We start from the raw sequence: 22,564 nt of genomic DNA, 5'->3' as shown, positions 1-22,564 counted from the left end.
AAGTGGTTACCTTTTTTTCTACTTGCTGAATAAATATATACTAGTACCATTCGTTCAACAATTTATACACAAGAAAAATAACTGATTTAAAATGAGAGGTTTCACATTTGAATTTAGGATGAACAACTTTTATGTTTGAAAGCCATGAATCTGAGATCTTTCGTAGCAGCAGTGCAATATCTCATGAAAAATAATAACACTCAGTTACCTCATGCTAATTTGCAAACAAATGTATTTATTTCATAAATGTGTAAATGCATATATAAATAAAAATAGTGTTGTCTTGTGGCATGAATCCAGTCAGTGAATAACATTCACACACAATGCAAAGTCTAACTTATTGAGATCGACATGTTAAATATTCTAAACAGAAACCACATTATAAAAATAGGACACATAACATAGTTGGCGAGGAATGTCTGAAAATATAGTCTATGTCCCTACATTTGCATCAGGAAATTCATACTGATAGAAAATGTAGCTGAGTATATTTTTACATAATCAACATCATCTGTTAACCTAACAAACCTATAAGGGTATTATTCTCATGCAGCTTTATATAAATAACTGCAAATTTGAGAATCAATCAGCCTCTTATAATTAGTACTAACGTCTGTGCTGTGCTATTGATCCAGTTGTCATGGGATTTCAAACTGCCTCAGCATCAGAAATTGCTGGCCCTTTCCAGTACACAAACTATGCTGGGGGTTTGCTTAGAAACTCCTTGTTGAAGAATCTTCTTGCCTCAACGTTACTGAGGGAAACAGAGCAACGAGATGGATTCTGTCTTCTGTATTCAATGCTTTCAAGGATGGCATTCTTTATCACCTACAATTAGAGGCAAACGGGGTATCATTAGTGCTGCCCTGAACTCATTTAAACATTTGATTGCTCAAAACAAAAATCCAATTAATCTTATTATAGAATTATTTTTAAAATAGAGAAAGAAATCTCTGAGTCATATATGTATATATTTAAATTCAACATCTCACTGTTACATTCTTGTTAAGCTCATATTCAAACATTCTTCCCTCTCCTACCAGAGTAAAAACTATCCTGGGAATGTTCCAGATTTTGTGCTGATAGAATTGGGAATAAAGCTAGGGGAAGGTCAAGGGGAGGAGAAAAACAAAAAAGAAAAAGAGGGGGGAAAGGGAGACATATATAATACTCTTTGTAATACTTTAAGCAATAAAACAATTTTAAAAAATTGGGAATAAAGTACTCGGTATTAACACGGTAAATTTAGCTTCATTCTGTCCTCCACTGGGAAGAGGATAAGAGTGAAGAAACAGCAATGACTAAATCTAGAATTTGGGTTCTTTCGTTAGTGGACAAATGGAAATGAAGAGCCAGGGAAGTACCAGACTTCCCCTAAGCCTAATGAAAAGAAAAGGCATTGCTGGCGAATTGCCCTGCTTCCTCAGTTAAATAGATACAGTTATAAAACATGGCTGTCCTTTATCTAGAAAACGCTGGGCTTTGAGTTTTTATTGATGATGGCTATGTTTCATTCAGAACATTCTCTGCATATACTCAAATGAATGGTGACTGCAAACTCTAAGAACTGCTATTACGATTATCATGTGCTTCTCGGGTATGAAGTTAACCTCGTTAGAAACTTCTGGAAAATTTGGGATTTGGCTGAAGAAGTTGTTGCAGAGCGATGGGAATGGGCCTCGGAAGAGAGGCGTGGATTGCAGTCTTGGCTCTGCTGCCGTTTTAGATCCCTGTCACCATCAGGAAGGCCCATTCCCCAGGATGGGACTACAGGATTTCATCTTAATGACCCTGAGATAGAAGTTTCCGGACACAGAGACAAGACACAGGGATAGCCTACAATCCCCATTAATCTCTATCCCAGGATCTCTAAGCAACATTGAGGTATTATCCACAGGTCGTTAAGCCCTCTACCATGGGGAGCAATATGTGGCGAGTCTGAGCAGTTTAGGATCCCATGGCCCCCTCCCTCCCAGAGCTGGTGTGGCCCACTTGGCCTTGGAGAGGTGCGCACAGAGGGGCTTTCCCATCCCCACCTCCAGTCTCTCTGGACAAGCCGGGTTCAATGCCTGGGGAAGAGAGCTGTGTGACCTGGGCGGTGGTAACATGCAAGGAGTATTCTACGACTTTATGTCAGGCCCGATGGGCAGGCTCCTCTGTTCTCTAACAGCAACTCGAAACAACAAGCAGTTGTATTGTGGAAAGGAGTTTACCTCAGGAATGTGACACCTTTATTTGCTTTATGATTTTTAAGTTGATATATGCAGGGGTGGGCAAAGGTAGGTTTACAGTTGTGAGTATATGAAACAGAGTTTATTCTTGTATTATTATTATTATTTATTTACTATTCTATTGTTTCCATATGAACATCTGTAAACCTACTGCCCAGCCTGTCTGGATAATTGTCTTCTGGGAAAAATGGGCTCAAATGTTACTGAGTTTTTTCAAGAAGATATTTGCTGACCCTATTTACCCATGAGCAAGGGAAACACAATTCATTCTATTGCAACAGAAGAGGCTTCCGGCCTGTGAAGGAGACCTGACCATGGGCCTCCAGGAGCAACACTTTTTGGCTACGTGAGATCAAGCTGAAATTCTTGAGTCTGTTTCCTCTTCTTTAAAATGGGAATAATAATACTAATCTTGACTTTTGTAGGGATTGAGGATCATTTATAAAAAATACTTTGCACAGTGCCTAGCACATAGGCAACATTCCATAACTAGTGTCTATTTGTTGTTATTTTCAAGCTAAACATATGTGAGGACAATCGGGAGCTTTAAATTAGATGTGAAGCTATAAAGTTTACTAGAAACAAGATCACTAAGTATAGCCAGTAGTGGGCTTATTATTTGGTAAAAGTCGGCAAATCAATTCTGAGGTCAAATGTGTCCTAGCACGTCTTCTGTTAACACTTTAAAAAACAATTGATTTGAGAGAGAGAGGGGAAGGGAGAAAGAGGGAGATAGAGGAAGAAAGAGAGAAATATCGATTTGTTGTTTCACTTACATATGCATTCATTGGTTGATTCTCTTTTTTTAAATATATTTTTATTGATTTCAGAGGGGGAAGAGAGAGGAAGAGATAGAAACATTAATGAGAAAGTCAATGATCAGCTGACTCCTACACGCCCCCTACTGGGGATCAAGCCCACAACCTAGGCATGTGCCCTGATTGGGAATTGAACTAGGACCACCTCGTTCATAAGTTGATTCTCAATCACTGATCCACATGGGCTGGGCCATTGATTGGTTCTTATATGTGCTCTGACTGGGGACCCCAGGGATTGAACTCCACAACCTTTTCATATTGGGACGACGTTCTAAACAAATGAGTTACCCAGCAAGGGCCTTACTACACCTTCTTTTAATAATCTCCCCACCCGTGCTTCTGGTCAAGTGGCGGAGTAGGTAAACATTGTACATGCCTCCTCCCAGGACCACATCAGAATTACAACTAATTTATAGAACAATCAATCTGGAGAAACATCTGAAGACTAGCTGAAGGGAACTCCTAGAACTAAGGATACAAAGAAGAAGCCACATACACACCAAAAATACTGTATCAACTGCAATTTAAAAAAATTTTTAAAAGGAAAAATTATCTCCCTTCCTTTCTGGAGATCAAATCACCAACTTTTCAGTTGGTTTCTCCTTCAACACAGCAGCACAAGACGCATCAACTCTTATTACAGAGAAGTACCAAGTAAAATAAAAATCAGCTATTTCCAAACACCTCAAAAGTTTTAACCTATAAAAGATTAAAGGGGAGATTTATATTGATAAAGACTGTCGATTCCTTTAGCATGAATTCATGAGCACAAAACTTCAGCAGTATCATCATCAATAGTTAGTGCATTTACCATAATTGGACCTTGGCAGGTGTTTCTAGGAAACAGGACATTTTTATAAATTAAAATTAATATTTACACAATTCAGAGACACCCAAATCATATGCAATGAGAATGTGCAAGTTGAACCACTAGGTGGCATATTAATACTATAAAACCATTAACCAGATTTTTTTTTTTCGGATTACTGCAAAAAACACCAATATGCTATGATTTATAATTCTGTGTGATATAAACCAAAGAGGCTAAACCTAGCACTATATCCGTTGCTAAATTGAAAACTCCCAGCATGATACATGGTACAACTTGATGCCCCCCAAAAAGCAATATGTCATATTTGAATCTTCCTGGTTTTTCATAATTAGAAGCATTCTTAAGTAGTGTTTCTATCTAATTTCCTCTTTCATTCACCCCTGAAATCCACTGAGATTCCAAATCCTCTCTGCCAGTTACCCTAGCATTAACCCTTATATCCCCACTGCCTGTCCCTACATATGGCATGTGTCATTCCTCACTTGTGCCATTCACTAGCCTCGTGAGTGTTGTTCCAGAACATTTAAATCTTCGGCAATAAGGGCAGAGAACAAGAAAAGAAAACATGTAAAATGTGATCTTCTCCCCAAAAGGAACATATTTAGAACAGTGAGTTTGGAAATAACCCACAAGCAAATGTTAAATTACAACAGAAAAATTAAAAATGAGCCCAACGAGGAAGATACAGTATTTATTTGGAGAAAGAAATAAAAATTACAAATACAGAAAAACACAAGAGGGTATACTGGTCTAAATTACTGAGAATTTTCTGGTTAATGTCTGCCTTCCCAATGAATACTGGTGTTGTGGAAGCAGCGACCTTTTATGTCTCATCATTTTTGACCCCCACATTTAGAACATGGAAGGGAAACAATAAATATTTGTAAAATTAATGAGTCCACAGAAGGTTATCATTAAAGGTTGAATTAAACAGGATAAGGATTAACTCATGGGGACAATGAGTCTTGGGGTGAATTAAAGGACAGATAAGATTTTATCAGTAGAGTGGAAAGACTGGGCATTCTCAGTAGAAGGATAACTTATAAAAAGGCTGAAGAGGGAAGGTCATGGCATATCTAGGAAATATCTGGACTATATGAAGCACTCAAAACTTCCTTGTATTTTTGTTGTTGTTGTTTTGTATTGTGTACTGTGACACCCCTCTTTCCTAAAACAGTGCCTGTCACAGTAGATACTCAATAAATGTGTTGAATTAATGAAGAAATAGGATGGAAAGAGATTACAGGAAGCATTAAAGGTGGACGAATTTGGGCCTAATATCTTAGGCCATGATATTTTACAGCTTCTAAAAATTTTTTGAAAAGATAAAAACTTTTAACTGTACCTAGACACTCATCATGATGATGAAATATCAAATTAAGAAGTATCAATACTTCCGGATATGTGCTTTTCCTCCTTTTAATTAGCATCTAATGTTTAGCACCTTATAGAATTGTTTGAAAAGAAATTTTAAAAGCTCATTATTATCATCATTGACATATGCTGAATAAACTCACACACAACATAGAACGTGCCTATCGAATTGATAAATTGAATGAGAGGGACTGCATAGCAGTACATTTTCTTGTGATGGCTGAATCAGCTAGGTCCTAGAGATCCCAGAGGTCATATTCCCTCCAGATGAAAGTTAGTGGTGCATGAGCAGAGCCGGTGGCCCCACTCCCTGGCCAGGCAGACACTCTGTGCAGATTCTCCATGGTCAGGATCTCTGCCTCCAGGCTGTATCCTGGCCCTTGCTATCCCCTCCTCCTAACACATTAAATTCTTCACCAGTTTCTGCCAATAAGTCAATGACATTTAAAAAATCATTCACAAAAACGTTACTGTGTAATTTAGGTGCCAGGCATTGTGCTCAGTATCTCTGGAGGATACAGGGTAAAGAAGGCAAGTCATTGTTTTCCATGGGTTTACATCTATAGTTAAGAGCAGAAGGTACTGTGAACAATGATAACAATTATTGTCATTATCCCATTAGCTGCTTCAGTTTATTGAGTGTCTCTTAGATGCCCTTAAATGATATCGTTTTAGTTAATCCTCACCCTGATCTGTAAGACAGGTAGCATTGTTCCCCTGACAAACGGGGAAGGTACAATTTGGAAAGGTTAACCTACATGCCCAAGATCACGCGGCCAAGAGGCGGCAAGCAAGCATCGGAACACCCAGTTTGGTCTGACTCCAAAGGCTCCGCATTTCCCACATACCACACGTCTCCCAGTAGAAGTCACCGTACATTAGGTTGCACGAAATACTGCCAGGGTGCAAGCACTCAGGTGACGCACAAGGGAAAGGAATCTGGGACGTTTGAGTAAGCCAGAAGCCTGACGCCAAAAACGGACCCAGGCTGCTGTCACGGAGTGAGCACTGGCAGAGCAGAGGCTTTCTGAAGATGAATGGAATTCAGGAATCCAGCTTCCCCAGAGCGGGCCAGCCAGGATCTCTGAGGAAAAACGCAGCAGCAGAAGCATAAAGCTGTCAGAGACAGCGTAGCCTCTACAGAGTGGAAATTTATGCCTGCGTGTGAATTGGAGATGAAAGTTTGCCTTGGCCTCAAACTTGAAAAGTGTCCTCAAAAGGGGTTGCAGTCAAGTGTCTCCGCATGACAAGAGTTTATATGCCGTGTCCAGTTTCAAGCAGCTCTGACAGTCCACAGCAAGCAAATGTGTGTGTTGCTGGTGTGGATTAGTAACCTGCTCTATTCAAATGGTGTGGGAATGAGCGATTTAGCTAATGACTGAGCTTGATGGAGTCTCCAGCATCCTACCCCAGCAGTTTCCTTGCTTTTTATCATCACTTATCAAGAAGCTTTGGTTCTGATAAAATACTTTTTTTCAGTAAAAAGTAGGTACAAGGAAGAGTTATCAAGGGAGAGAGAAAATGTCAGTGAAAGCTGGAAGTTTTACCTGGGTGTGAGGTGCACTCATATGCATACACACACACACACACACACACACACACACAGGAATTACTTGAACACAAGTTTCAATGGTCATATAATTTAAGAGGAAGCCTATATTTATTCATTCAAACAATATTTATTTACTGCCCAGCCTGGTATTACTTATGCAGACCTGCCTATATTCTCTTTTTTAAAAAATATACTTTTATTGATTTCAGAGAGGAAGGGAGAGGGATAGAGAGATAGAAACATAAATGATAAGAGAATCATTGATCGCTGTCTCCTTTACGTCCCACACTGGGGATCGAGCCTGCAACCCAGGCATGTGCCCTGACCAAGAATCAAACCATGATCTCCTGGCCCCGCCAGCATGGCTCAGTGGTTGAACATTGACCTATGAAGCAGGAGGTTAGGGTTTGATTCTGGTCAAGGGTACCTGCCTGGGTTGTGGGCTTGACCCCCAGTAGGGGGCGTGCAAGAGGCAGCTGATCAATGGTTCTCTCTCATCATTGATGTTTCTATCTCTCTCTCCCTCTCCCTCCCTCTCTGAAATCAATTTAAAAAATTAAACACACACACACACACACACACACAATCCCATGACCTCCTGGTTCTTAGATCAAAGTTCAACCTCTGAGCCATGCTGGTTGGGCCAGTTTATATTCTTAATTCTGGGCTTGGCAAAGATCTTGAGGTATATCCATCATGGTACAGAATACAGACACACATAGGTAAGGTTCCCATTTAATGAGCAGCTTCTGTTTGTCAGGCACTGTTCATACATCACTTGATTAAAGATTCACCACAGCCATTATGATAGATGCTGCTACACCTGTTTTAGAGATGAGTCAACTGCGGCCTAAAAAGTTTAAGTACCTTATTCAAAGTCACCCAAGTAGCCTGTCTGAGATCTAAACCTGATATAAAGCCCGTGACCTTGCTTCTGTATACATACTGTGCGGGGAAAGTTTTTGGAAACAATGAAAATCTACTTAATTCAATGGTTTGTGAAGAATCAACAGGCAGGACAGTTACCTGGGAACTCAGTCAATTTTTGTTCAGGCTTTAACTGTATCATCTCTGTCAAACACCACTTTGAAGACTGTTTGTAAAATATATAAATAGAACTATATCATTTTTATAGCAAATAGTTTAGCAGGTTTTATATAAGCCAGAACTGAAAACAATGAGAGAAATACAGATGTTTAAGCTACATATATAGTCATATATATATATATATACTCACACACATGTATACACAGGGGTAGAAAAAAATAGGTTTATAGTTGTGAGTACGAGAAACACAGTTTATTCTATTATTATTATTTATTTTTTCATATTTTTTATCTTCTTTAAACCTACTTTTGTGCCCCCCCCCATATGTGTGTGTACCTTTTATTTTCTCAAGCGCAATAAGAAATTTATATATTCCTACAATATATTTTTTTTCCATTTGAGGGTAACTTGTCAAGTATAATACATTTCATCCCAAGGAATATTTAGTTTTTAGTTTATTGGTTTCATACCAGAAAAATAGTTTTACTCTGATATGATCCCGTAGTTTCTTTTAACTGCAGGGGTTTTATAAAACAACTCTATTTGAAAATGTTTGCTTTTTATAAATCATCGATTAAAGTACTGATTTTCTCTTAATATTGTTTATATTTTCATCATCGCAACAGAAATAATGTAGCATAGGGATTTCAAATGTCCACTGCTTGTGAGATAAAAAAGGAATAAATGCATTTAGAAATTGACATATGCTATAAAATTTGTTAAGCATGCTCTACATTAATTATCACATATTATTCATAATGAAGGGCTAACAAGAAAGCATTTTAAAAGGTGCAGCTGGCATGGCTCAGTGATTGAGTGTCAACCTATGAACCAGGAGGTCACAGTTCAATTCCCAGTCAAGGCACATACCCGGGTTTTGGGCTCAATATCCAGTGTGGGGCATGCAGGAGGCAGCGGATTGATCAATGATGCTCTCTCATCATTGATGTTCCTATCTCTCTCTCCCTTCCTCTCTGAAGTCAATAAAAATCTATATTTTTAAAAAGTTGCAGGAACTGAAATTTATTGGGGAAAATTTCCTACATTTACAAAAGTTAAAGGTATTGGTTAATAAACAGATTACAGTATAACTGTACATAATTGATCATTATTAGTCTCAGGCCAAACTAAACAAACAAGCAAACTAGATGTGCCAGAAGTCTATTAGCTCACAAAACCCAATTAAATCTCAGATACAAAGAACAGTCAGCCACGCACGGTGTGTTCTTTTGAGCCATTCACACAGTCTCCAAAAAGATTGGCAAATTATATATGATGCTTTTCCTTCTCCATTTAATTTCCTTCTTTTTTCTCTATTTTCTTATTTTTGAATGTGCAAAATCCAATCGGACTAATGAACTTTGGCTTTCACAACTGATTATAACTTTGCAGACACTATGATTTGGAACAAGAAGCCAACACGATTCCAATTACACAACAGTGTTCCTTAATGGTGAGTTAGTAACTAAAGAATTTCACACGTGGGCACAGCATCTTAGCAGCAGATATACAAATGATCAGAATGATACTGAAGAGAATAATCTGTTTCTAAAGTTTCCAAATCAAAGCAAACTTGATATCTCAAGGGCTAAAAAATGAGAAAGCTGCTACTTTTGGCGACATTCCTAAGATCCAGAAAAATAAAGACACTTAAAATTCATTAACCGCTCTTCTGGTTATGATCACTTTCCTACTTTTACATTTATTTTTATCGCTTTTCTTCCTACTTCTAATTTATTTTGTCATATAACAAATACATTAGATATCTGGAAAAGAAACTGAGTATTAACCACTCGCCAATAAAATAATAGTATAAAATGTAGGCTCTGTCCAGGTGGAGGCATTGATTTTCTTATTTGTGAATTTTATAGGGTTCTTCTGGAGATTAATAAAATAATTCATGAAAAATAAAATGGTACAATTTGGGTGGTGTTATTCATAAACCTTGTTTTTATTTTTAATTAATTAAAAAGAAGTACTGGTATGGTCATGTGATATGAAATATTTGATATTGTCAATGATCGGAGGAGATACTTACATCAATGTTGTTCAGGGTATTGAAGTACATCAGATCATGCAGCCTCTTGAATGCTTGATTTGGATATTGAAAGTTGAAGGTTGAAAATGGTGATTCAGGGTCGTCAAAAATATCAAAATCAGCTATTTCTTTCTCTTCCTTAGTTTCTCTTGGAACACCTAAATATCAAAAGAGTCTCAAGTGGGATATTTGGAAAACTACAAAATATCTCTAAAACCCAGGGAATGAAACATACAAAGAGTCATAAACATAACATGGGGAGCCTCCACTGAGGTCATGTAATCTGTATATACACCGTTGTGTCCCCAACATATTGCCTGGGTGAGGACTTCTGTGTTTTGACTGGGCAACTTCCAATTGCCAGGGTTTGTACCTCTGTGCCCAAGGGCCTTCTATCCCCGACCCAGCCCCCACCCCCACAACTGTGGAAGTCTAATTAGCTCATTAGCACAAGGCTGGAAACACTGATAGATCACTCCTCCCAGGCACCAGTCAACCAAAGAGACCAAGGACTTAGGCTTTAAACACCTGAGTTCCCTTGCCTTTTCCTGTGTAAGAGGAAGGATGATTCTGCAGCATAAGTTCTATTCCATTTCCTAGCGTTTCCCAGCAGGATAAAGTCTCTTCCTCGTAGCCGAGTCTCTGACACATCTTTTGCTGTCAGTTCCTTATCAAAGTTCCCTAGTTCATGCAAACACACTATATGCACTTGAATCCTTTGCTCAGAATCAGCTTTTGGAGGAACCCCAAACCAAACACTATCTAATTGCCTTCATGCCACAGAAATCCCCTAATCAGCCTTGAGAATTAACAGCGATAGAAAATTCTCTAGGTTTCAAGTACTCCACTCACTGTTTAAAAACTGTGAGTCATAAAAACTCCCATTCCTATCGATCCTTTCTCTGTCTCCCTCCACCATCTAGAAAAAGATCACTTTCTTCTCCATAGTCCCCTGTTACGTTCTCCAGGACTATTTTTTTACAGCTATATATTCTGGTCCTAAAAACAGTCTGATTTTTAGGCCTTCAGGATCCTGCCTGTCAGTCTCCAGACCTCCTTTGGTTAATCAATATTTTCCAGGAAACTAAAGAGTTTATGGCTCCTCAAGTTGTGGTATGACAGGATGACTTGCTTTGAACTTGATTCTTTTTCTATGGAATATAACCTGGCAACATGAATGAAAACCATGTTGTGCTGCTCAATTACATTCATCTTGCGGTCAGCGCAAATTCCCAGAACCTCTGTAGGATTTGTTCTGAAATAAGGGCTCCCTTAAATGGTGATATTCAAAATATTTAACAAACCCTTATGATAAAGGCCCCAACCAATCACAGCAAACATCATTGGGGCTTTTTGGAGTAAAGCCCCAGAGATTTTGCAGAGCTAGTTGAGCCAGTTATTAACCCTCCAGCTTCTGGACGGCGAAGAACCCAGGGGATCAAGGAGTGAGAAAGATGGGGAGCACTGGAGGGTCTCGGGATAGCAGCTATTCATCAAGGGAAGGGAAACATTCAAAGTTGTAACAGCCGGTACAGCGAGTGCCAGTGTGGGCCAGCTTACTATCAGTCTTGCTCCTTTACCAGATTTCTCCTTTGCAGAATACAACCTATCCCCCACCTACCTGGAGCCTTATACTTTCTGAAGTTGATGTTGGCCAGAACAAAGTGGATGACAGTTGGGCAATCCTTGTCCATATCAGAGTTCTTGGGTTTAAAGACATAGCACTCCTTTAGTCCTTCTCGATCAAACACATTAGGGTCGATCTTGGGGAAGGGGAGCTTGTTCATTTTAGCCCACTTTTCTGCAAGCAGAAGTTCCTATGGAAGAGAGGGAAAGATGCATTTGGGAAGTTTCGGTCTTCATTTGTTCGGCTGATCTGGCCATCATTCAATATTCACTATGTGCTAGCACTGTGCTTCTCGCTAAGACAAACCAGGACCCTCCTCCCAGGAAGCTCATCAATCTCAAAAACCTTAAAAGCACTCCGTGAACAACCTCAGTCCTGTTATGTTAGTTCTTGGTTCACGGCTAGCTCCATAGGAGGCACTGGAAATTTTATGAATGAGCTGAACTGAATGAAATTATATAGATGTAATTGCTACAAGAGAAAAAAACAGTATGGATTCTGGGCATTTATAAGCCCTGTGAATGTTTTTTAACCCTCAGGAGTCAATGAACCTGTTACTGAATTTTTACCTATATCATCTACACACAACTAATAATAATTAATAAATGTTATGTATGCAAAAATATTTTACCTATGTCATTTCCACACAACAAATGATCATAACTTTTATATATACTATTTATATATACTTTTATAAATAGTTGAGTTATTATACTTGACTTTTTTGGTAGTTGTTTGTATTATTTTTTTGGAGGGGGCATGGTTGTTTCTGCTTATGACAAGAAATTGAGCTTCTGGCCATGTTATCATTACATGTGCAGTGGCCAAGCGTGGGCGGTACAGAGGTACCAGGAGCAGGGAGGATTGTGCGATTGTTTTCACATGCTAGGCTCCCTTCCTGGGGAGAGGATTAGACCTCCCCACCAGAATGAGAAGACAATTGGGACAGAGCCAGAGCAGCTGATCTGCAGCTGCAGACATGGAACGTGACCCAAGAAATACGCATTTGTTGTCGGCCACTAAGATTTTCAGTTTCTTTCTGCATCGAGGCTGACTAAGGCAATGAGTAAGCACACACACATAATATTACATTTAAACTGGAGAATATAAATCAACACGGAGAGGTGCAGTGAACAGAACTTATTTCTATTTATATCAGCTTACGGGGGAGTGGGACAAGTCAGAAACAGGCGCTGGGGCCAGATTGTCTGAGTTCAAGTGCGAGCTATGTGACCTTGGGCACATTTCTGAATGTTTCCACACTCAATACCCTCAAATATAAAATAAGGATGGTTATAATAATACATATCTCATAAGATTGCTATTAGAATTCTTTGAGGGCAGAAGTATGCAGCGATACCCCGCTAATGGTACAATGGAGATCATAAATGACAAACAAACAAACAAACAAACAGGGACCAGGCTATCCACTATCCCTAAAATCATGGGCTCCCAAACCCACTGCATGCATATCTCACCTCTTCCTTATCTCTCTGCATCTCATTTTATAGCCTATAAAATAAAGTTAATGCTATTACCTTTCTCCGGATTGCTGTGAGGAGTAACTAAGCTAATGTATTTTCAAAACCTCAGTAATTTCTATTTTTAAAAAAGTACTTTGGGTTTTTTTAAAATATATTTTTATTGATTTCAGAGAGGAAGGGAGAGGGAACGATAGAGATAAACATCAATGATGAGAGAGAATCATTGATCAGTTGCCTCCTGCGTGCCCCCGACCTGGGACGCTCTATCCACTGAGCCAAATCACCTGGGGCAGAAAAGAAGTACTTTAAAATAGCACCTTAAATTTAGAGAAAAATATCCTTTTCATTGGATTGTCACTGTTCTTGATGCTTGTGGAATGTCATGAATTTAAAAATTCTCCCTGAAAACCACTCACAAAGAAATAAACATATGGGAGAACAAAAGGTTTAATATTAAATCTTATATTCAAGCATTAAAGTACATTAAAGAATTTGTTTCATAAATTACTAAACTAAATACAGAGTGAGCAAAAGTAGGTTTGTAGTTGTTCATACGGAAAATAATACAATCATTAAACAATAACACAAGAATAAACTGTGTTTCACATACTCACAACTGGAAACCTACTTTTGCCCACTCCTATTTGATTCTATTTCACTGAAAATCCCATGCATATTAACACTTCCTTGCTTGAAACTTGAGAAAACTTTTATCACTGATTCCTTTTCCCCATTCAGTTGAATTACTCAGCTTGTTGCTTCTTATCTAGCACTGGTATTCATTCAAGACTCTTCAACAACAAAATAAAAGCAAAAGTTCACAGTGTGGATCAATTGCGTGAGACCAAAGAGAAAAAAGAGCTTTCCAATGTTTACAAACATGACTCAAGAGGATGACCAAGGATGTGTGGATGTGTGGAGAAAGAGGAAAAGGGGAATTGAATGAGGTAAAAGGCCAGGCTATTTTTAGATAGATATTTCACGCTGGAATTCGGAAGTGATGGAAACTTTCCCTTTCCTTATATGATCCTGATGTGGAAGTGATTAAAACCAGTGACTATAAAGATTACAGGGTGGAAAAACCATCTCCTCTAGGATGTCTCATTTCTCTGCTTGGAAAGACAGAAACAAGGACACAGACTATGAGTGGAGCAGATGAGTTTGAAAAGAATGCAGTGAGCAAAGAAATTGTGGCTCCACAAATTAGAGCCATATGCCAGAACTGTGTTCTAGGATAACTCTCCATCTTGGTTGTTACTCGACACCTCAGATGCTTCAGATTTCCAGAAATTAATTCATGGTAAATTTACATAGTACTAACCGAAATTATTTCCTGTGGAGATAACAATTTGATAGTATCCTTCAGAGTAATACCCTATAAAATGTTTGTGCTCATTTTTGAGAATTAATAAAACATCTTGAAAGACAGAAGACAATCTAAATAACAGAAATATAATTAAACTATAGTATGAATGGGATATATTTTTACCTATTTATAAATAAGAAATATATTTATATCTATTATTATAAATTAGCTTTTCTTTATATGAGTATTTTCTCTATACAAACCTAGGATATGCACTTTCTAAGATGTTTCTCATTATTTTAAAGCAATTTCTAGATTAGGGAAAGTTATGAAGTATGCATATGTAAATACATTTACAGAATCTTTAAAAATTATTGAAGCAACTAACATAAGATACAAAAGGTAAAAACTATAATTTAGAAGTCATTATTCTATGTTTTTTGCCATTCTCATTTCTAATAAAAGGATGCTGGTATTAGGATCCAAGAGCTTTGTAAAGCAACATGCATGAAAATAATTTTCTATGTCTAATTGTGTGTAGAATTTACATAACATTTTGCAGTTCTCATTAGTTCTTCTTCACTAAGAGGTTACAGGCAGGGGAAGGGTGGGTAGGTGGGTAGGAAGAGATCAACCAAAGAACTTGTATGCATATATGTGTAACCTATGGACACTGACAACAGGATGGTGAAGGCCTGGGGTGGGGTGGGTGGGCACCTAGAAGAGGTCAATGGGGGGAAAAAGGGGACATATGTAATACTTCTTTCATTTTGTGAAGACTGGCTCAAATTTTCCTTCCTTCTCTCTTCACGTTCTCCTTCTCTCACTGCCTCTTTCTTTTCTTTTCTCCCTTCTTCTTTCCTTTTATTTTTAAGAGAATGAACTCATTGTTCTGGATTCTGTTCATTAAGCATTTAAAAGAGCACTGAAAAAACTGAGCTAGATATATGGCAACATAATGTACAATAACATAATTTACAGCACAATAACTCTAATCTATTACTCTCTATAAAATTTAGTAAGGTGAAAGGGGAAAATATCTAGTTGCAAGCTCTGAATTCTCCTATCTTCCTTACTTGTTTCTCAAAAGATCCAAAGGTGTTTTGTTTTGTTTTTCTAATTTCACAATCTGATTATTAAGTAGATAAAGACCCTGGCTTACATTCATGGCCAACATTAAAGGATAATCCTATTATAATAATTCCTGAATGGACCCTAATGGTAAGCTAAATCTGCATGGCATATATCTAACTTATTAAAAGTTTAACAAAAAGAAATGACAAAGTGAAACACAGAGTTGCTTTTTAAAAATCAAATAATAAGAGTATTACTGAGATTCATCAGGTTCTTTATATCTGAACTATTTATTAGGGTGTGTGTCTACTAATCTAAAAAAAATAGTATTACTGACATTGATGTCATCAACTTTCAAGGCCAGTTACAATTTTATAATAAATAAAATTTTTGCCTTTATTAAAAGCCAAGATATCCATCATTTTCTATCTCCCTGACACGATCTGAAAATTATACTTATGAAATGCTAATAATAGTAGCTGTGAAATAAAGTTAATGGTTCTAATATTTTGCTTAGCATTTATGGTTTGCTTTTTAAAAAATATATGTTTATTGATTTCAGAGAGAAAGGGAGAGGGAGAGAGAGAGAGAGAGAGAGAGAGAGAGAGAGAAACATCAATGATGACAGAGAATCATTGATTGGCTGCCTCTTGCATGCCTCCCACTGGGGATCAAGCTAGCAACCTAGGCATGTACCCTGACCGGGAATTGAACCATGACCTCCTGGTTCATAAGTTGATGCTCAACCACTAAGCCACACTAGCCGGGCTATGGTTTATTTTGTGTGTTTTTTTTTTTTTTGTTACAAATGATATTCATATTTCAGTCTCAAAAATAGGAAATTGCCGAAACCGGTTTGGCTCAGTGGATAGAGCATCGGCCTGCGGACTGAAAGGTCCCAGGTTCGATTCCGGTCAGGGGCATGTACCTGGGTTGCGGGCATATCCCCAGTGGGAGATGTGCAGGAGGCAGCTGATCGATGTTTCTCTCTCATTGATGTTTCTAACTCTCTATCTCTCTCCCTTCCTCTCTGTAAAAAATCAATAAAATATATTTTAAAAAAAAATAGGAAATTATTCATGATTTAGTCACCTTAATAAAATCATATTGCATATCTCCAGTTATTACATTGGAATTTCTCCCCTCCTTCCAAAAGACTTTATGTATATTTCTCATCAATTTCTAAACCTTATTAATTATATCTAAAAAGTAAAGCATTGTTAAATAAAATTTTGCATATTCACAATAGAAATATCATGCTGTGTTTATAACGTTTAAAATTTTTTTACTGGCATGGGAAAAGAATTCCTGATATAATTTTAAGTAGAAAGAAGCAGTGTGCAAAGCTATATGATCCTGGTGCTCACACACACATAATAATAAGAGGGACTAAAAGAAAATACCAAAATATCAGCAGCTGTTGTTCACAAAAAGCACAAGCACTTGAGATATATTCTAAATTTCCAAATTTTTTACAATGAGCACATATCCTTCTTAATTAGAAATAATGAATCAACGTACAGTTACAAACTAACAAACTACAGTCGTTCTTTTTAGAGATACAAAACTATATTCTAAAACTTTCTTCCAATTTTCCCAACACCATTTACTGAATAGACTATCTTTACCTTATTGTATGTTCTTGCCTCCTTTGTCAAATATTAATTGACCATAAAGATATGGGTTTATTTTTGGGCTCTCTATTGTATTGTGAACACAGATTATGTATTATGGAATTGCATACCTGTAACCTGTATAATTTTATTAACCAATGTTACCCCAATAAATTCAATAAAACCATAAAATAAAAATAAATAACACTTTCTTTCAACAGCAGGTCTTAGAAGTGGCGGAGCTCTGATTTACATATAAAATGATGGCACTGACATTCTTAAACTCCCATAAGTGATATGAATAATAGTTATTTATCCCCAGAACTAGCTTCTAAGCTGTTGTCTCAGAATCAACTACTGAAATTTACCTCCCACTGCTGCTCAGGGCAGCCTGCTTTTAGTTTTCATAGTCACCCACTCTGGCCTGGTGCCTCATTAGCATATGCTTGGATTACAGTGATGCCTTCTTAATCTTAATCTTTTGCCCTCCTCTCTCCATTCTCAGATTAATCATCCTATAATTCCAATTTCATGAAGTCATTTTTTCTGCTGGAAACCCTTCACTGAGTCTCTCTTTTCTATCATCCAATTTTAAATTCTCCCCTAATGCCCCTCTAATGGGAGGTTTATCTCTATCACTTCTAATTAGCTCATGCCCAGGTTCTCCGATGTGCTCATTGCCATCTCTGTACCATCTCTGTGATTTTTCCAACCTGTTCCATTTATTTCCCTGCTCATCTACTCTGATGCACACCAATGTATTCTTATACAAATCTCCTATCAATGGACTTCATGCATATTTCTCATCAATTTCTAAACCTTATTAATTATATCTAAAAAGTAAAGCACTGTTAAATACTTATGTAAACCCAAATAACTATTTTACAGTAAATTTCTTGGTTTCCTTCAAAATGTATGTTATGTATAAGAGTCTACCCTCACCCCCAAAGCTAAAATGTTATGGAGATCAAGAACCATGTTTTACCATTGACTGCGGAACACAGAGCAGAAACAAGTACAAGTGCAGTGTGTACACAGGCAGCTGGTGATGGGAAAAAGCATTCAGTTCTCATTGTGGAGCCTTGCAATTGGGTCCAGCTTGACCATTTCGTACTTAGCACTTCCCCAGGCAGGTCCTGGGCTAGGCTTTTTTCGCCCGTTGTCTTATTTAATTTACGGATGTGAAGAGATCGCTTATCTCACCAATGCTTATCTACTTGGCTGAATACTAACTGGCTCAAGACATAATCTGAAAGCATTTTAAAAATATGAGATTTTATAAATATTAGAGAGTTATAACCATTATTAGTCTTGAGAGCAGTTTAATCATAGTATAATAGAAAGGAAGCCAAGTGTCAGAGGACAAAGGTTATCACTGACGTCCTGATTCAAGATCATGGACCATTTCACTTCATCTTTATGAGTTTCCATTTCCTAATCTATCAAATGTAGATGACCTCCATCTCTCTTACAGCATTTCATTCATTCACCCCCCAAAAATGTTTCCTATATATTTTGGCTGGCTTTTATAAGGCAATTAGGACAAAATACACAATTAAAAAACACACAAATAGTGTTTGAGTACCCATGGAGTTCACAGACAGTGGAAGCAACACACACATACATACATCTATATATATAAAAGTCTAATATGCAAAGTGTCCCCTCAGGAGTTCAACCGACCAGGAGTTCGATTGCTTGCTATGACGTGTGCTGACCACCAGGGGGCGGCATGGAATGAATGGAGGCCCTAGCCAGCAGCCGGCAGCCGACAGGGACCCTACCCATGTACGATTTTGTGCACTGGGTCTCTAGTATAAATATATATGTAAATAAACAGACAGTACACCATGAAAACTGCTGTATTTGTAGAATTTACTAAGTGTTTCATTCTGAAGCTGTACCTGTGGAGATCACGAAAGATAACATTCAAGATGAGTCTGAAGACAGTTTGAGGTGTTTCAGGTGGAGGGAATGGTAACAGTCACAGTCTCACTTGGGTGAGGCCGCAGGGCAGCCCAGCAATCTTTCTCTATTGCCTATTCAGAACTTTTTTTCACAGAGGCAGACTTTTATTCTCCCCATACCTCTGGCTTCACTAACCCCATCCTCTCATTCTACAAAGATAACTAATTCCTATCAAAGTTAGAAGTCATCAGATGAGTAGTTTCTTAACTTCCTTTCTCCATGGCCAACTACAAACCTCCTTCCACAGCCATTATTTCCTCCCTTCTCTCTTGCTCCAATATGGATGTTTTCATACTACTCTCCACCTGTAATTTTACATCTCCTCACCCCTGTAACCTTCTCTGGGATGTGACCCTATTGTATACGTCATCTCTTCATTCTTCAATAACATCTTCATTAATGACTCCCAGCCATCTGCATGCTCAAGTCTTTCTATTAACAACCCAACCCTCCACACACACACACACACACACACACACACACACTTTTCCTGTTCTCCAGATACAGTCCATCTTCTTCTTCCTGGATAGTCTATAGAACTGTCTCTATTTTCTTAATTTCCACTCATCCCTCAAGTCACAGCAGTATGATTTGTGCGCTCACAACCCTATTGAAACTTCTCTTGGCCAGTTCACAAGAACTTCCTTGTTGAGTATCTGCAGTTGGTTTTCATAACATTACTCCCTTCCTTGATCTGCCTCCTTTTCCCCTGATATTGTTGTTGAATCTTCAAGATAGTATTTTATGTTCTCTTATCTTCTCACAGAATACATGGTTTTAATTATCTTTTTCCTGCTAATTCCCAAATCTCAGCCTAAGTTGCTTCTTGAACTTCAGATATATTGCATCATTCTTGTCCCGCTCAGGACTATGAATTTTAATGTGGGTGAAGGATTACCATTAAAAAGTTCTTTTAAGCAGGAGAGGATAATGAGATAAGAAATTGGAATCAAGAGGATCAAGATATTCACAAGGCATGCAAAGGAATCTACACTAATAAAAGAGAAACATGCAAATTGGTGTCACTCTGCTACAGCCACCAGTCAATCAGGATGAGTATGCAAATTAACCCAACAAAGATGGCGATTAATTTGCATATGCAGGCGCAGAGCGAAGACTGAAGACAACTGAAGACTGAAGAGGCTTGGCTTCTCCGCTGCAGCCAGACCAAAGGCCTGGGTCCCAGCCCAGGTGCCGAAAGAAAACCGGTGCCGGCAGCCAGGGGAAGGAAGGCCTATTGCACAAATCTTCGTGCAATGGGCCTCTAGTGTGGTAGATAATAGGATGCTACATAAATTCTTCTTACCTTGAATGGAGGGCTAGAGTCACTTGGCCTTGCAGAAAAGTCAAAGGAGATGATGAGATCGACTCCCCTCTGAGGCCTCAGGATCAAGGGGTAAGGCAGGTTAAATGTGAGGCCACTGTCCACTATATGAATCTTTTTACTTTTGACATCCAGAGGCTCATATATTTGCTCAAATTCATCAGGATCTTTTAAAAGGAAAAAAGAAAGAATGAATTAAACAACCATTTAACATTACTTAGGGAATAAAAATAATTTATTATATAAACACATAAGATAGAATAAACAGAGCTGGGCATGACTCCAACTTCAGCAATTAATAAATTAATGATTGTCTTTAGCTCTTAGTTTCTTCACCTGTAACATCAGGGTAAAAGAATCTATCCAATAAGTTGTTGGGGGATTAAGTAAGATAATGCATGGAAAGTACATTGTTCAGGCCTTGGTATTAATTCTAATCTGTGCAGCATGATCCCTCTATTAGCATTACATGGGTCTTTACTGGTTTAAACACAGTACCTCATACATTATCTTATTTAAGTCTTATTACAGATGTGTGAGGTAGAGGAAATCTATAAATAGAAGACAGAATAAATTAATCTCTCAAGTGATACAACTGGGGAGTGGCAGAGTCTGAATGGGTATCACACTGCACCTCTCCAGGTGATGGGAGTTCAAGAAAATAATCCTCTTTTAAATCCAAGATTACATTTGAGAGAAAATCATTACTAGTATGTGGACCAATTCCCAACTCTGGCATGTAGCTAAACACCATGGTTCCAACCTCTAGATAAATTGACAGAAAGGTATGTTTCAAAGCATATAGTTTTGCAAAATATCACCAGATATTCTATACACAAAATAAGAATTCCATGATCAAGCAGGTTTGAGAATATAAGATTCGACAGCTTAAAGTAATGGGCAATTATATTGTGTGTTCCCTGTTCTCCTTACTATACCTTGGACTTAGAGCACTTTTTAAAAAATGAAGATGCTACTTAATCCTCACATAGGTACCACTATTATTTCTATTTTGTAAGTGACTTGGAATAAAATGTGAAGATGGTTGCATTCTCCCTAACCTGCAGTTCCATCAGGATCAAGGTTGTTCGGTTTTAGTTTTACTCGACTTTCCTATCATTGTTTACTGAGGCTGATGCTATGTAACTGCTCAAGATTGTCCAGCCAATAAAAAGCCCAGCCAGATCCCAATGTAAGTCTGCCTTTAAAGTGCTATACACGAGGCCCTTTTAAGTAGAACTTCTCAAACTCATTAGAGAATCCCATTGCACTGTGAAGAAGGTGATGAAGTTGTTAGTTTTTCCAAATTTATTTGAACTTGAACCCCATGTATATATAACATCTGTTAAAATATCATGGAGCATTTAAAAATGCCACGATGGAAGGATATCCTCCCAGAATTCAAAACATACATGGTTTTCAAACCTGAAATGAGTTCATCTGTTTTTTGGATAGGTATGGAAACACGCTATGTTTTATACTTATGACTGCTTCCTTACAGTGGGTCAGCCGTGAACATTTCCGAAGGTCATTTTATAAATATATCACACAGATTCCATTTAGGATGCACAAATATTTGGAAGTTTGTGTTTTGAACTCTGGCCTGAATGAACTCGTGTCTCAATTTCTTATTCCAGATGGTGTATGTCACAGTAAATAGGGTAAACACAAAAGTAAACAGAGAAGAAGTTATGTAACTAATGGACAGTTCCTCCAGAATTAGTTTCCACCCGCATACAACTATTTTGAAGTAAACAAATGAGGGGGTTTTATCATCTTGTTTTCAAAAGATTGTCTGCAAGGTGTAGAAATAGGGACAAAAATAAGGCACTAATTTTTCTCATTATAGGTTAAAAGATGGTTTTAATTCTAAGACGCTCATATTTTAATTGGTGCAAAAAATCATAAGGTAAATGAAAATATAAGATTTTCCCAACATAATATATAGACTAGATAAAAATATCAATTCTTTTTTTGCATAGTGGGGAGTGTAAAAATAAAAAAAAAAGTATGGTATTTTAACTGTAATACATAGGAGTTTTAATAAAAATTAAATGAACCAAGATGATTACAGTTTATGTTAAATCCTTTAACTTTTCATCCCATACACATGGTAATCTTAAAATGTAAGGTAACTGGAGAGAGATAAACGGGGTACATCTCAGTAAGGGCATTGCCTGAAATATCACTTTTAAATTCAATAAATTCAGTCTAAAATGCAGTCATTTTTAGCAATGTTAATCTATATATAACGAATTTGAATAAACTTGAGACTG

General features: G+C 37.7%; 1 protein-coding gene across 2 annotated transcripts in view; it reads right to left on the bottom strand.

The window, feature by feature from the left end:
• Positions 1-214: 214 nt before the first annotated feature.
• The window catches only part of PLA2G4A (phospholipase A2 group IVA), a 130,602-nt gene continuing 108,252 nt past the window's right edge, over positions 215-22,564 (bottom strand). For both annotated transcript variants that reach the window (XM_081112671.1, XM_081112670.1), the window contains 4 exons: positions 20,271-20,455; positions 11,514-11,709; positions 9,893-10,050; positions 215-828 (listed from right to left, as the gene is read on the bottom strand). In XM_081112671.1, coding sequence (XP_080968797.1) covers positions 697-828; positions 9,893-10,050; positions 11,514-11,709; positions 20,271-20,455 — 671 coding nt within the window. In that variant the 3' untranslated portion in view covers positions 215-696. The remainder of the gene's footprint in view (positions 829-9,892; positions 10,051-11,513; positions 11,710-20,270; positions 20,456-22,564) is intronic.

This window comes from Myotis nattereri, assembly GCF_964212035.1.
Source record: "Myotis nattereri genome assembly, chromosome: 18".
Classification (NCBI taxonomy): domain Eukaryota; kingdom Metazoa; phylum Chordata; class Mammalia; order Chiroptera; family Vespertilionidae; genus Myotis; species Myotis nattereri.
Note: the sequence above shows the minus strand (reverse complement) of the source record. Positions and strands in the feature narration are given on the sequence as shown.